This window comes from Crinia signifera, chromosome 6, assembly GCF_055691185.1.
Source record: "Crinia signifera chromosome 6, ASM5569118v1, whole genome shotgun sequence".
Taxonomy (NCBI): Eukaryota; Metazoa; Chordata; class Amphibia; order Anura; family Myobatrachidae; genus Crinia; species Crinia signifera.
The window spans coordinates 246960391-246974288 of record NC_139222.1 but is presented as its reverse complement, the minus strand read 5'-3'; the positions used below and the strand labels follow the sequence as shown (position 1 = coordinate 246974288).

Here is a 13898-nt window from a genome sequence, read left to right as displayed (position 1 = left end):
CAGAAAGTGAAAAAATTTTTTTTTTTTGCTAAAAACTCACTGGGGACATTTGTAACAGCATCACTGGGGACATGATATGTAACTGGCACTATATATGTGCAAGACAAAGATTGCTTGGCATTCAAATTCAGTGCTGAGATAGCACACACATTTTGTTTCATGTTTTGAAACCTTGTTTTTTGAACAATTAAAATATATTTGTGTGTATTTTATGTGGTAATAAAATATATTTGTGTGTATATTATGTGTTTATACAGCATAAATGCAAGATACTTCAAAATACATCATTGAAATATTAAAATATTCCGAAATACGGAATAAGCCGTTATCCAAAATTCTCCTGGTCCCGAGCATTTTGGATAAGGGATACTCAACCTGTACAACAAGATACACTGCTTATATATCATACAGGGGGGGGGGGGGGGGGGGAATTATGCATTTTTGTTTAATCACTGATTCCAACTGTAAAGCACAACAGAATATGCCACTGAGCGATCTCCGGTGAGAACATTGGCCCCGACTCTGGCGATTAACTAGACTCATCCAGCATGCTGGATAAAAATCGCCGGGAGATAGCAAAGCATGGGGCCGCGCATGGGGCCGAGCATCGCTATTGCTATTGCCCCTATACCCACACAGCAAGTAAGTAACTTCAGAAAATGGCCTGAAAAATTGCTGTGTAGGTCCCATTGGCTGGGGGGAATCACAATAGCCGTTATTTGGATATGAATACCTGGGGGGGGGGGGGGGAGGAGATAAAGTGCACTTCCCTACCACAACTAACCCAATTATCATTTTTATATTTAGAATCCAGAATATGAAAATACTGAATTGGTTGCTATGGCCAACACCACGCTTGCTTTGTATGCTCCTCTCTATTTGTGCTATGCTGTAACGTGATTGTAACATTAACTTGTTGTCTTAGCTGTAGTGTTCCATCACCAATAAAGAAGCCTTTATATTCATTGTGCATCAATAAGCGGAGAATTTGTAGCTTGCATATAAATCTGTACAAGGTCGCAAACCGTCCAATAGTTTGAATTTCATTAACATTTTTTATATTTGAAATATTTACATGAACATTCTAAGAACACATTGTATACGGCATTATATATGGATTGTATGTAAATTCCAGGAATGGCTCACAACAAAACAAGTGGACCATGAAAAATGGGCCCTCAGTTGTCCTCATCTCTCCACGTCGGCTACATTCTGCTCAGCTAGTGCGGTGTGGATTTGCACATAGAACACGTAAAAGACAGTCAAATAAGGTTATCTAGAACTAATGGAATAAAATACTCTAGATGCCTTAGGAAACGAGGCAACTGCTTTCCCAAAATCAAAAGCAGAGATTTTAGGATTAATGCCCAGTACACACAGAGCAATGGAAGCAGCGTGCTGAGCGATCTAGTTAAGCACAGATCGCTCATTACAGCATTGCACCAGCGCTGCGTTAATAACTGCATATGTTAGTGCATATGTGCTTACTAACTATGCGGTTCCTGGCAAATGCTGGTGGATGTTAATGCATTCCCCCCTATTTCTTATAGTGTGTACACACAGTACAATATGCCTCCCGATGTTGACGATATAGTCAACATCGTGTCGGCATGGCATGCAGATCGCAAGGGTTTTAACCCTTGCGATCTGCTTGCGATGCCGATGCGCGTTCACGTATCGCAAGACAGATAGTCTTGACTATATAATGCAGATCTGCACTATATAGTCAAAATTGTGCCATTACATGCATGCCGTGCGATGCGAGTCCAGATGCGATCTGATCGCATCGGGACTCGCATAGCACGGCATATCCTACCATTAATTCAGCGCACAAAACCAGTGGCATCATACAAATAAATAAATGTATGAAATATTAGCAGTTTATCTTGTTGCACTATACTCGCAGTTGTGTGTCTAGATAGGTTACAATGGGGCCTACACACAGGGCGATTTCAGGGAATTCTCTAAGCGATCTCACTAGGGGCCAGATTCTCTAAGCTTCAAAAATGATATAATGGAGAGTGATAAACAACCAAACAATCAGCTCCTGCCTGACATTTTTCAAACACAGTCTGTGAGATGGCAGGTAGGAGCTGATTGGCTGGCTGTAGATCACAGTGACACCCCAGGCAGGGAAGAGGAACTGCATGGGTTTTCAAATATGGCGGGTGCTAAAATGAACACTAATACTGACACTAACGATATGCACAATGGAGGATATTTTACAAGATATCGCTCCTCTAGCGTGTATGGGGCTTAATCGCAATAAACTGCATTTTCCAGGTTAAGTGCCTGGCGTAATGCAGTAAGTCTGGGGCTAGCCCTAAAGGTGCCCATATACTATGCAACTTTTCCCCACGGAGAAATCGCATCCGATCCCCCTTCGCATTCCCTGCCGCCGGCAGGAAGTCAGACTCAAAGAGCTTACGTGCAGCACATATGATCTCCGATGTGCACAGGACCACACATCGAATCAGATTGGATGCCACACACATGCTATTTGGCCTGATTTCAAATCGATTGCTCAGCCCAATCCTCTGGAAATGGGTAAAATTGGACCCAAATCGCAGTGTATGGGGGGCCTTAATTTATTTACAGTTTCTTATATAGCGCATACATATTCCGCAGCGCTGTACAGAGAATATTTGAACATTCACATCAGTCCCTGCCCCAGTGGAGCTTACAATCTATATTCCCTACCACATATACACGCGCACACAGACATTCTAGGGTTCATTTTTTTGTTTGGAGCCAATTAGCCTACCAGTTAATTTTTGGATTGTGGGAGGAAACCAGAGTACCCAGAGGAAACCCACGCAAGTACAGGGAGAATATACAAACTCCGCACAGTTACGGTCATGGGGTCGCTGAATTGACCCCATGACCTCAGCGCTGTGAGGCAGTAATGCTAACCATTACACCATCCGTACTGCCCCTTAAGGCACTAGCTAAAGCAGATTTCTACATCGAACCTCAAGAGGGCGCAAACATGAATTCCGCTAATCGTATGAGCAATACATCCATGCAAATATCTGCAATGCAAATTGAGTTGCCGCAGTGACTCCATTAACTTGGTAAAAGGTCTAGTTGGAAGTAGAAAGGCCAATCCAGGGCCAATTATTCAATCCCAGGATTTAGGATTGAAAAACTGTCAACCCCAGGATACTTGGGATCCCAGGATTGGCAGTCCTTTTGTGGTTTACAGGGTGCCGGGTGGGCGTATGCAGCAGACAGGGCAGGCCATCGGCAGACAGCTGGAAGGAGAATGGGTCGTGCAGCTAGAGAAAGTGCAGACGGGGACCAGCAGACGTGGCGATGGGGGCGGATGCTGCCTGCCTGCGAAGTGTGACCTCTAACATCACGCTGCGCAGCCGCACAGCATGTCTTCTGGGCAGCGTCTGAGCTGAGCGCTGCCCGACAGTAAGGGACTGAAATGCGCATGCTCCAATCCCAGGATTAAAATCCCAACCAAAAATGCCCCAAATGCGGGGATCCCACCGATGCAGATCCCAGGACTGGCATCCCTAGTTGGATGCAACATAAACTAAACCCATAGGTTAATGACTCCATATCAGGTTCTAACACAAAAGAACTTTAAAGCCCCGTACACATGGGGCGATTTCAGCCTATATCGCCGGGGATATGGTCGCTGAGCATATTCCCATGTGTATGTGGCGACGGTCGCTAGCGACCAGCCCTGAAGTGATCGCTTGTTGCAGGAGCAACAGCTTCCCCAGGCAGAGTGTCTAGTTTTCATCAGCGTCCATGGCTGATCGCTGATGAAAACAGGACACTCAGCAATTTGGTCGCTGATATGTACGGAGCTTAACAACATACATAGGGGCATATGTAATAGCATCTGCGTTCGCTGGGACTTTTTTTTTTTAAAAGAGGCAATCATTTACAAAAATGTCAAATGACAGCTCTGTCTGCTGCTATCTCCAATCACTGTTTATATCCAGGAAGTTTGAAACACATCATTTTGGTTTCACTTTCTGTTAAGGAGGCATTTGGTCTGCCAAGTGACCTCTATTGGTCACTGGCAGTATTTCACCTCAAAAAAGTGAGGCGCATTTAGCCTTTTATATAGTGCTATCACACAACACTGTGCAGAGAATATTTCAGTCATTCACATCAGTCCATGCCCCAATCGATGGTGGAGATTTATCAAGGTTTGGAACTGGATAAAAGTACCAACCAGCCAGCTTCTAGCACTCTTTTACAGGCTGTTTGAAAAATGACAGTCAGGAGCTAAATGTTTGGTACTTCATCTCTTTAAAACTTTGATAAAACACATACACAGGAGGTAACATTTTTGGACAAAGGCCAAGTAATCTACCCGTAGGTCCTTTGCAGTGTGGGAGGAAACCGATAAACACCGAGAGAACATACAAACTCTACACAGATATATAACTAGGAATTGAACTTCATGACCTTAGTGCTGGTGGCACAGTTTTATTACAACAAACAAATTAAAGAATAAAGGTGCCCATAGACGTTCCCGGACTGTCCGTTCTGTACTATGAGATGCGCATCGTACGGTACAAAAAGTATGTGCTGCACATACTTTTTGTACTAGGTACACATCGGATCGGATCACAGTGCATGCACACTGCATGCACTAGGGATCCGATGTGTGATAATTAAGTCCCAAACGGATCCGTTAAACGGACCGTGTATGGGCACCTTAATAATAATAATAAAAAAAAATCTTTGAAAATGCAGCATGGAATAAACAATGGCTCAATATATTGCTTCATAATGTAACAAACCATATCACAAAGTTCTAGAAGTGGCTGATGCAAGATATTTGCCTTTGTCAACTATAATGATGTGAGCTCTAAACAATATGACATTATGATGGAAAAAAAAATCATCTACTTAAAATCCATTTAATAAATAAGTGTGTGTGTGTGTGTGTGTGTGTGTGTGTGTGTGTGTGTGTGTGTGTGTGTGTGTGTGTGTGTGTGTGTGTGTGTGTGTGTGTGTGGTTATGTTAAAGTTAAAATATATTACTAAAGACAAATGCTTAAAACACATTTGTTAGTGTCTAATGCACAGAAATATACAGTAATGCCACCAGGGACTAGAGTTGGGGGCTCACATTGAATCATATGAAAGTAAACAACTGCACATTCCCAGGATATTTTTCTTCCATGACAGATCAATTTCAAAGTAACTGTCAATTGGCTGCAATTATTTGCCATTTCCATATTCAAATGCTTCAATACACATAATAGATAAGCCAAGGGCCCCATGGCACATCAGCCAGCATGGCAGCCCTCACAGCAGCAGATAGGACCTGTGATATGCCCTGTGTCTGCACCCCATCACCTTATCAGGACTCTGTGCAGGAATGCGAGTGCCCAGATGCATGCATGCACTACTGACCTGAGACTCCATACTGCCAGACGTGCTGCTAGGGACTGCCTGAGACAGCAGGACAGACATCTTCATGTCCGATGCCCCCTTTCTTGTCCCTGCCTCCAGTCCTTCCTGTGTGCCTGCTGCAGCTGCAACACAACAACCCTGCAGCAGCCGGACACAGCAGCAAGCTGCCGAGCCACCTAACTTGTACTTGCGCTGAACAAGGCAACGAAGGCCCCGCCCACTTCTGTCCAACTGCAGCCGTTCATTGGGCAGATCTGGTGGGTGCATTTTAAAGCTAACAAAGGAGGGATTGGTGATTGGCTAGAGCCGGCACGGGAAGTCGCAGCCAATTGGAGGACAAATGTCCGTGAAAAACCGACATTTTGAGAGTGGCATTACAGTACAAGTGTTCCCGAATGCTGCCTTTACATTCTTGCATAACCCACAAATATATAATAGTATACTTTAAATTAGTTGAGAATAAATTACCTGTTTCATGTTGTGATAGATACATTGTTTTTGAATACTATATGTTACCAATATATATTATAGAGGGGGTGCTGTTATTAATAATTATAATCCTTTTTATTTAATATCAGTATATTAAGCCCCATACACACTAACGCTATCAAAACGATGTCGCTCCATTTTGGCCTTTCTGAGCAATATCGTCTATAATATCGCTTAATGTGTACACCCAATATCGTTAATAATGCACACTCTCGATAACGATATTGGCAGGGGACTGTATCATAGTGTGTATGGGGCTTAAGTGTCTTTGAGGAAGCTATGTATATTATAGCGAGTTTCCACCACCTGTTGCATAAGCGCACCAGTCTTGTTGTTATATGCGCACTAGAGTGGCCAATCCCAGGTGCGGGATCCCAGAATTCTGCCCCCAAATAGCCGGGATTTAAATCCCGGGATTGGAGTTAGCAATTCCTGGATTTCGGGATTAGATTGTGCATGCTCAGACTGACTGTTCCCGATCATCGTCGTGTGGCTCTGTGCATCGTGGAGGTCAGATGTCACTTTACGCAGGCTGCACGACTGCCGGCCACTGCACGCGTAAGTAAATGTGCGGCTCAAACGATTTTGGGGAGGGGTAGGCAGGGTTATTTTTTTAAATTACGGAAACCAATTCGAGGATCCCGGGAATGACGATTTTTTCTAACCCATATTACGGGATTGAAAAATTGCTGTGGGATTGGCATGGGAACGCACAGCGTTTCATGGGCATTGAGCGGCGTGATGCAGAATGCCGGGGGCAGGTGGCTGATGTCACCTAACGTCAGCCGCCCACCTCCACTGTCAGCGACCATCAAATGATTTCTCCAGCAGCGGGACATTCAAAGAAATCCGTTTTCATAGCACATCCCCTTGCTGCGGCAGGGTGGCGGGGCATGCACTATTGGACTCGGTAAACTGCGAGCTTCACAGCTTACGGCGTAAAACCAGAATGAGGGCCTAAATGTGTTAAGGTGCTTGCACTTATGTGACATCATAAAATATGTTTACCTTGATCTAGCTGGAACTCCTGGACAAACTATATACAGTTCATACACACTGAAAGGTATCTTTCAGCAGCCACATCCAGATGTCATTGATGTTATAGTCAGGATTTTACTGCATGGGGCTGTTAACGATCAGTGGGAGCGCACATTGTTAACAATGTGGTGCAGACCCAAAAGCTGATATACAAAACAATATCGTTAACAATATCGTTATCATGCATATGGTTAACGATTACCACTAAATTGGCTAAAGAGATAGTGGTGACCTGGCATATGTATAATTATCATACAAGGTCAGACATGCATAATGGTAGATGGTGGCTCTTGCCCCCCCTTCTCTCCCACTGTGGAGGACAGAATAAAGGTGGCCATACATCAGAATGATATCAGGCCGGAACGCACGATATTGACGGGTCGTGCGATCGATTGAGAGGCATTTCGGTGCGATGCGCCATCCCGCTTGTCGAGAGGTCGCTCCACTAATCATACGTGCTGCACTTATGATCAGTCGGGATGGCTGGCGGTCGTAGGTAGATCGCGTGTGTTTTATAGCACATACGATTGCTCGTTCCATCAATCATATGACCTGCATATGATCTGCATTGTATGCAGGTCATTCTAATGTATGGCCAGCTTTAGGTGGGGAGATCATGGGAGGTGGGCGAAAGATGCATCAGCTGGGGTAAGTATAGGGCTGGGGAGAACCAGGGGTGTCTTCAGAGGGGAGGATGCCCGTGTGCAGCCTGATCGGCCGAGCCCCCTCCTCTCTGTGGGGAGCAGTAGGGTCTGATCGCTTTGCTCTGACCCTATTGCACATGTGCGGACCTCTGCTGCCTTGTGGAGTCTGAGCACTAGAGCTCCTGTCACTGCCACTGGGCTCCGGAGGGTAAGTATTACCAAAATGGGTGCAGCCATTATAGATATGCCATACTCATTCCTGGTTAGCTCCCATTGTCCAGTCCTTTCAGTGACTGTCTGCCTTTTAGCAGTACCCAGAATCTTCTGGACTTCATCTAGGGCAGGCATGTCCAAACTATGGCCCTCCAGCTGTTGTGAAACTACAAGTCCCATCATGTCTTGCCACAGTTTTTCTATTAGGGAATACTAAAACTATGGCAATGCATGCTGGGATGTATAGTTTCACAACAGCTGTAGGGCCAGAGTTTGGACATTGGTGCACATTGGTGTAACGCAGATGGACCACAATTCCCCACCGCCATGACAGCTTCCGGTGGGGAACGTTAACCAGCAGGACAGAAGGAACGGTTTATTGGTTCCGGTCCGCTACCTAATGGAGCCTGCGGGCATATACACGGAGTAGCGGAAAGCCTCATATGTGAGGATGTGAACCGCTAACTCCTTTGTGTGGATCTGCGAGCCTGATTATGTCCCGACCGGGGAGAGCATTTGTGGGACACATCGCTCCTGTCCAGGGATGTTGCTAGCCGCGTAACGTCACTTCCGGTGACAGGAGATTCAATCTAGCTTTTCCACAAAACTGCATTTATAAAAATTGTTTATATATGAACTAACTGTATATAAGATGTATACACTATGTCACCTTAATGATGAGTTCCTAAACATGATTTTGGGCTTTTTAAGTGTCCGATTAACAACACTGACCCGTGGTTGAACCCGGAAGTGAAATTTATTAATAAAAACAAACGAGTGTTTATTGAATTTTCTACTATGTTTTATGGTATTTCTATTCAACTTTATATGACCATTATAAATGAACCTTCTAACTTGTCTCCGAGCATGTTCTTTTTTTGTTATTCATTGTAATTTATAAGTGAATCAATTTGGTATGCTAATCAGTAACCAGGAAGTGTGGGTATAAATACCCTTAAGGTACACTGACAGAGACACCTTGATAAAGCTGACAGGGGTCAGCGAAACGCGTTGGTATTACGTGGATTGCCATCTAATTTCTTCATCCAATTGGACCCTGATACCTGCTCATTTCACTGGACCCAATATTGAGACCTGGGAGACTTACCATCTACTGGGACAAGCCTACACCGCACACATCGTTGAGGTTGCTCCATTGTGGGCAAAACTTGCCCTAATTCTTCAAAGGATTACTATACCTCCAGCGGCGTCTTATTCAAAATCGGCTCACCCAAGGACTCCCTCTACCAAGGACTCTAGCCCGTTCCAGTGCAGGTTATATGATGTGCTAATCTCCACTTACTTGATTTTAATTTGCATTTAGTAACTTTTTACTAATTTTTAAATCCGGATCTATTGTACCAATAAATTTGTTATATTTTTACATTAATTGATTCACTTATTATTGTTATTAACCATATTGTACAGCGCTGCTATTTTTGTCTTTTTCTTGTCCAGAGTTTGGACATGCCTGATCTAGGGATTGAGTATTTAGCCATGCGGCTCAGACTCTGTAGAACTCAGTTCCCTGCACAGTGTGAGAATCCCCCAATCTTGAATCCTTCAAAAACAGACTCAAGACTTTCCTGTTTACTCACATTTCCTTTATGTCCCTTTATTATCTCTAAGCTCTCTGTATTTTATGACAAGCTTTTATGTACATCATTGTTTCTGTACTATATTATGTTCATTTTTTTTCTGTTAAGTGACTTTAGTCCTATTGGAGAAAGACCACTATATGAATATGATTATTAATTATTATAATTATTTTTATAGAATTATCCTATATATTATTATTACAAATTTAGATACAATGTATATATATATATATACCAGAGGCGTAACTAATATTGTGGCGCCCCCCCGCCAAAAAATTACCTTACCCCTCCGCATGCCGCCACCGCCGCCGGCCTTGCATTCAGTCCGGCACCGCAGATAGCCTCCGGGCTCCGTCTCCTGCAGTAATGAAAAATGACACGACAAAATCGCTGCCCCCGTACAGCAGACAGTTTTTTTAGGGATGTTAGAGGAGGCGGCGGCCTCCTCTAGCATCCTTAAAAACTGTCTGCTATTAGGGGGCAGCCATTTTGTCGTGTCATTTTTCATTACTGCAGGCGACGGAGCCCGGAGGCTATCTGCGGTGCCGGACTGAATGCGGTGGCGGCGGCATGCGGAGGGGTAAGGGGGGGGTCTGACCAGAGTGCCCGGGCACCGGGAGCGCCCCGCTGGCGCTTGCTCCCCCAAGCAGCCGCGGTGGCTGCCTTACGGTAGCTACGCCTCTGATATATATACAGTTCAAGGTATTCGGCACTCAGCCCACAGCAAACAGCAGACTCCAGGTGCCCTCCTATATATTTCAATGGATAGAGGTAGGTGTGTGGGCGACACTCATGGATAAGAAAAACGCTGACACAGCTATTACGCTTAACGTTTCAATTCACATCGGAAATTTCATCTGCTTCTGATGAAAATTCCGATGTGAATTGAAACGTTAAGCGTAATAGCTGTGTCAGCGTTTTTCTTATCAGTGAGTGCCGTCCTCAAACCTACCTCTATTATATATATTTGTTTCAATGGGACCAGCACTCCCAGCTAATTGAAGAGAAGAAATGGCGCTGGTGTGCCCTCACAGCTTTAAACTTGAAGCGGTAGATAGATACGGTGGTGCGGCATTCAGCTGTTCAATAAACAAACGACAGTACAGCGTCTTTTGTGAAAAATGTACGTTTCAGTGCTCTCTTTAATGGCACTATCATCAGGGTACAAATTATATATATATGTATATATATATATATATATATATATATATATATATACACACCTACATACAATTCAAATTAAGATCTGTATGTCATTATTTCTAATATGTTTTCATAGACAGTTCAGTGAGAGATTTGGTAAGAAATCTCCAGCAATAATTTACACTGCAAAATCAGACTTGATTGCCGCTTTAAGAAAAAACCCTGGAGATTTCTTACCAAATCTCTCACTTTCTGAATCGCTCATCCTATTAAATTTCCCCCACAATGTTTGATTTACTATGACTGAAAGCGTTATTTCCCTATTGGGATTTGCAGGACAATCACAGGTTATCTATTCCTATTCTACAGCGTGTGTATACTGTGTGTACAGAGCCAGCAGATATTATCCATGTCTGTCTTGTATTTGTGCTTCATGACTCAAATAGCATCTGTGTTGCAGCAGATTGCCTCTTGCTCTTCTAGGAATCCACCCAGACTTCCTAGAATTTCTATCCCTTCGACTCTGCCCATAAAAATCCCGTTTCTCTTTCACATTCTCCCGCCAGCTTCCTCCTGCTTTATTGCCAGATTTGTTCGTTATAGATGGCAACACTTGTTTACAAAGCAAATGCTTAGCTCTTTGTTATTGTTTATTAATACTTTCATTTCTTTTCTATCATGTGTTTTTTTTTTTCCTTAATTCAAATATAAAGAACTTTGGGGTCAATCCAGGTGCGCAGGGCACTGCTGTTACTGCTGCGTTGAAATGCTGGCCTTGACAACTGATCTTGCATACTTTGCCCAAATTCACACAAAATTGCTCAGAGCCCTATGGGGTAGTGAGCTCTTTTGTGTGGTCCTTTTGAGGGTCAGTTGGCTGCCAATGAAGCTTCTGAAGTATACCACCAGGGTAGACCGGCAGTCACAGTACTGCTATTAGTTAAACACATGGTAGAATGTTTAGGTGTTTGTGTAACAAGGGTGTCAGAACTCATTTGCAACAATACTGTATTTTTTTTTTTTAGACCCTTTTCACCAGTATACCCTCCACTTGTCCCCATGGCAACAAAAGTACATTTTACCCTATATCATCATTCACACTCTGTAAGAAGGGATGTAGAATCCCATTTAGCAGGTTAGGCTGCAGCGAGAGTCTGGGTGTAGTCACTTGTTTTCTTGCAGAAGTCAGCTGACTTAGTTTAAAGGGACAGGATGTGGGAAGTTCTGCAGAGCTAGGTTTTTTTTTATATGAGCATCTGTATGTGCTTATATCCTTGCACTGACCCTGATTATAAATACATGCTGTACCCGTGGTTGTAAAATGCTGTATGTCTTTTCTGTTAAATGGTCTCAAGAGCACGCTAGTCTTTCAGCAGGAAATACATTCAAAATACTCATCATAGTAAAGGGGGTGTAACTCCCAGAGGCAATGGAGTTGACTGCCTCCGAGCTTTAAGCCCTGAAGGGGCACCTGCATGTACAGCAGCATACAGGGACGTAACTAGAACTTGGTGGGCCCCATAGCAACATTTTGAAGGGGCCTCCCTTCTACAGAGAGGGGAGGTACACGGGTACAGTGCGAGTACAGGGTGAGACACACAGGTTGATTGGGGGTACAAGGCATCACTAACACACAAACAGGGATAGGAGAGTACAGGAGGTCTCACACACAGGGATAGGGGGTGTAGACTGACACACACAGCAATCCTATTAGTAGGGATGGGTATTGTTGCCATTGCCATCGATGGTTGCCATTGATGGCAATTCTGCAACTGGCTATCGATAGTGCTAAACTATGCAATGGATGACCATTGCATAGGGGGTGGGGGTGTAGAGAGGGAAATAGAGAAAGAAAGAGGAGTGGGAGAGAAAGAGGAGAGAGAAAGGGAGTGAGTGAGTGTGGAGGTGTAGAGAGACATAAAGGAAGAAATAGAGGAGTGGAAGGGAAATAGAGAGAGAGAAAGAATTACCTTATGGCAAGGCTTTCACAGAATTAACCCCCGCCTCCTAAATGGGCGTGATTCGTCTCGGATGGGAGCCGGGATTGCCAGGCTGGGGAAAACTTTTTGAGGGGGGGGGGGGGGGGCGTCGCTACATCCTCCGAGGCTGCAGCTTGCTAGGGCCGGGAGGAGGGTGCTATGCCAGTGACCACTCTTTCTGGCAGGAAAGCAAAAGCAGTGTGTTTGAGGGCAGACTTCAGTGAGTGCAGGGGGAGCTATGGGCCCTGGAAACAGCTCAGGCCTCATAGCAGCTGTACCCCTTGCACCCTCGGTAGTTATGGCACTGGTAGCATCTGTGTGGTTCACAGCAGGATCCAAGCATGACCACTGCTCTTCGAATAGCATACCTCCCAACTGAACCGGTAGTGTCCCATGACGGTGGGGGGCGGTGGGATTGCCCACTGCCTGCCGTTGCCCAGCAGAGCAGCGGTGAGTAGATGCAGTTTTCCAAAACTGTCCTCAAATTGCCGTAACAGTCCTGGTTTTAACCCCTTCACGACATTTGACGTATATATACGTCATGGCCGGGAAGTACTTCCCGACCGTTGACGTATATATACGTCATGGCTTAAAACTGTCACTGCGTCTAGAGACGCAGTGACAGAGGGACGATGTCTGCTGTCCCTGACAGCAGACATGTCCGTGCATGCCCAGGGGGGGCGGCGATGCCGCCCCCCCGTCGGCGATCGCTGTGATTGGCTGTTCATTGTGAACAGCCATTCACAGCGTTTTCTGTGTCACCGGCGAATAACGTTCGCCGGTGACACGGGATCGGAGGTGATTGGTGCTGTAAAGTACAGCACCAATCACCGCGGGGTGTAAGGGTGACACTGGTGTCACCCCACCTCACCCCTCCCGCCCCCAAAGGCCGTGATTGGTTCGTCGGACCGACGGACCAATCACAGCCATGGAGGGGGGTTTAAACTAACGGTGACTGCACTGCAGACGCCATTCCGGTCTGGAATAGCGTGCAGTGCGGTCACCGTGCCCAGCTGCCGCCTATACTGACCAGAACCCATCCAAAATACTTACCTGATCATTGATATTGCTTATGCTTGTGACATCTTGTGACATCCTGTGACATCTTGTGCTGCTGCGATTTATTAGATAGAGAGAGAGTTAGAGAGAGAGAGATAGAGAGAGATAGAGAGAGATAGAGAGGCCTAGTGCTATATTTTGTGCTGCTGCAGTGTGATAGAGCTATAGATAGAGAGATAGAGAGAGATAGAGAGAGATAGAGAGAGAGAGAGATAGAGAGAGAGATAGTGACAGATTGTGCTATATATTTTTTATATAACTGAAAGAGATAGAGAGAGATAGAGAGAGATAGAGAGGCCTAGTGCTATATTTTGTGCTGCTGCAGTGTGATAGAGCTATAGATA

General features: G+C 44.8%; 1 protein-coding gene across 1 annotated transcript in view; it reads right to left on the bottom strand.

Moving 5' to 3' along the window:
- The window catches only part of WBP1L (WW domain binding protein 1 like), a 43613-nt gene extending 38021 nt beyond the window's left edge, over nucleotides 1-5592 (bottom strand). The window contains exon 1 of the mRNA XM_083149244.1: nucleotides 5392-5592. Coding sequence (XP_083005370.1) covers nucleotides 5392-5457 — 66 coding nt within the window. The 5' untranslated portion in view covers nucleotides 5458-5592. The remainder of the gene's footprint in view (nucleotides 1-5391) is intronic.
- Between the last annotated feature and the right edge of the window lie 8306 nt (nucleotides 5593-13898).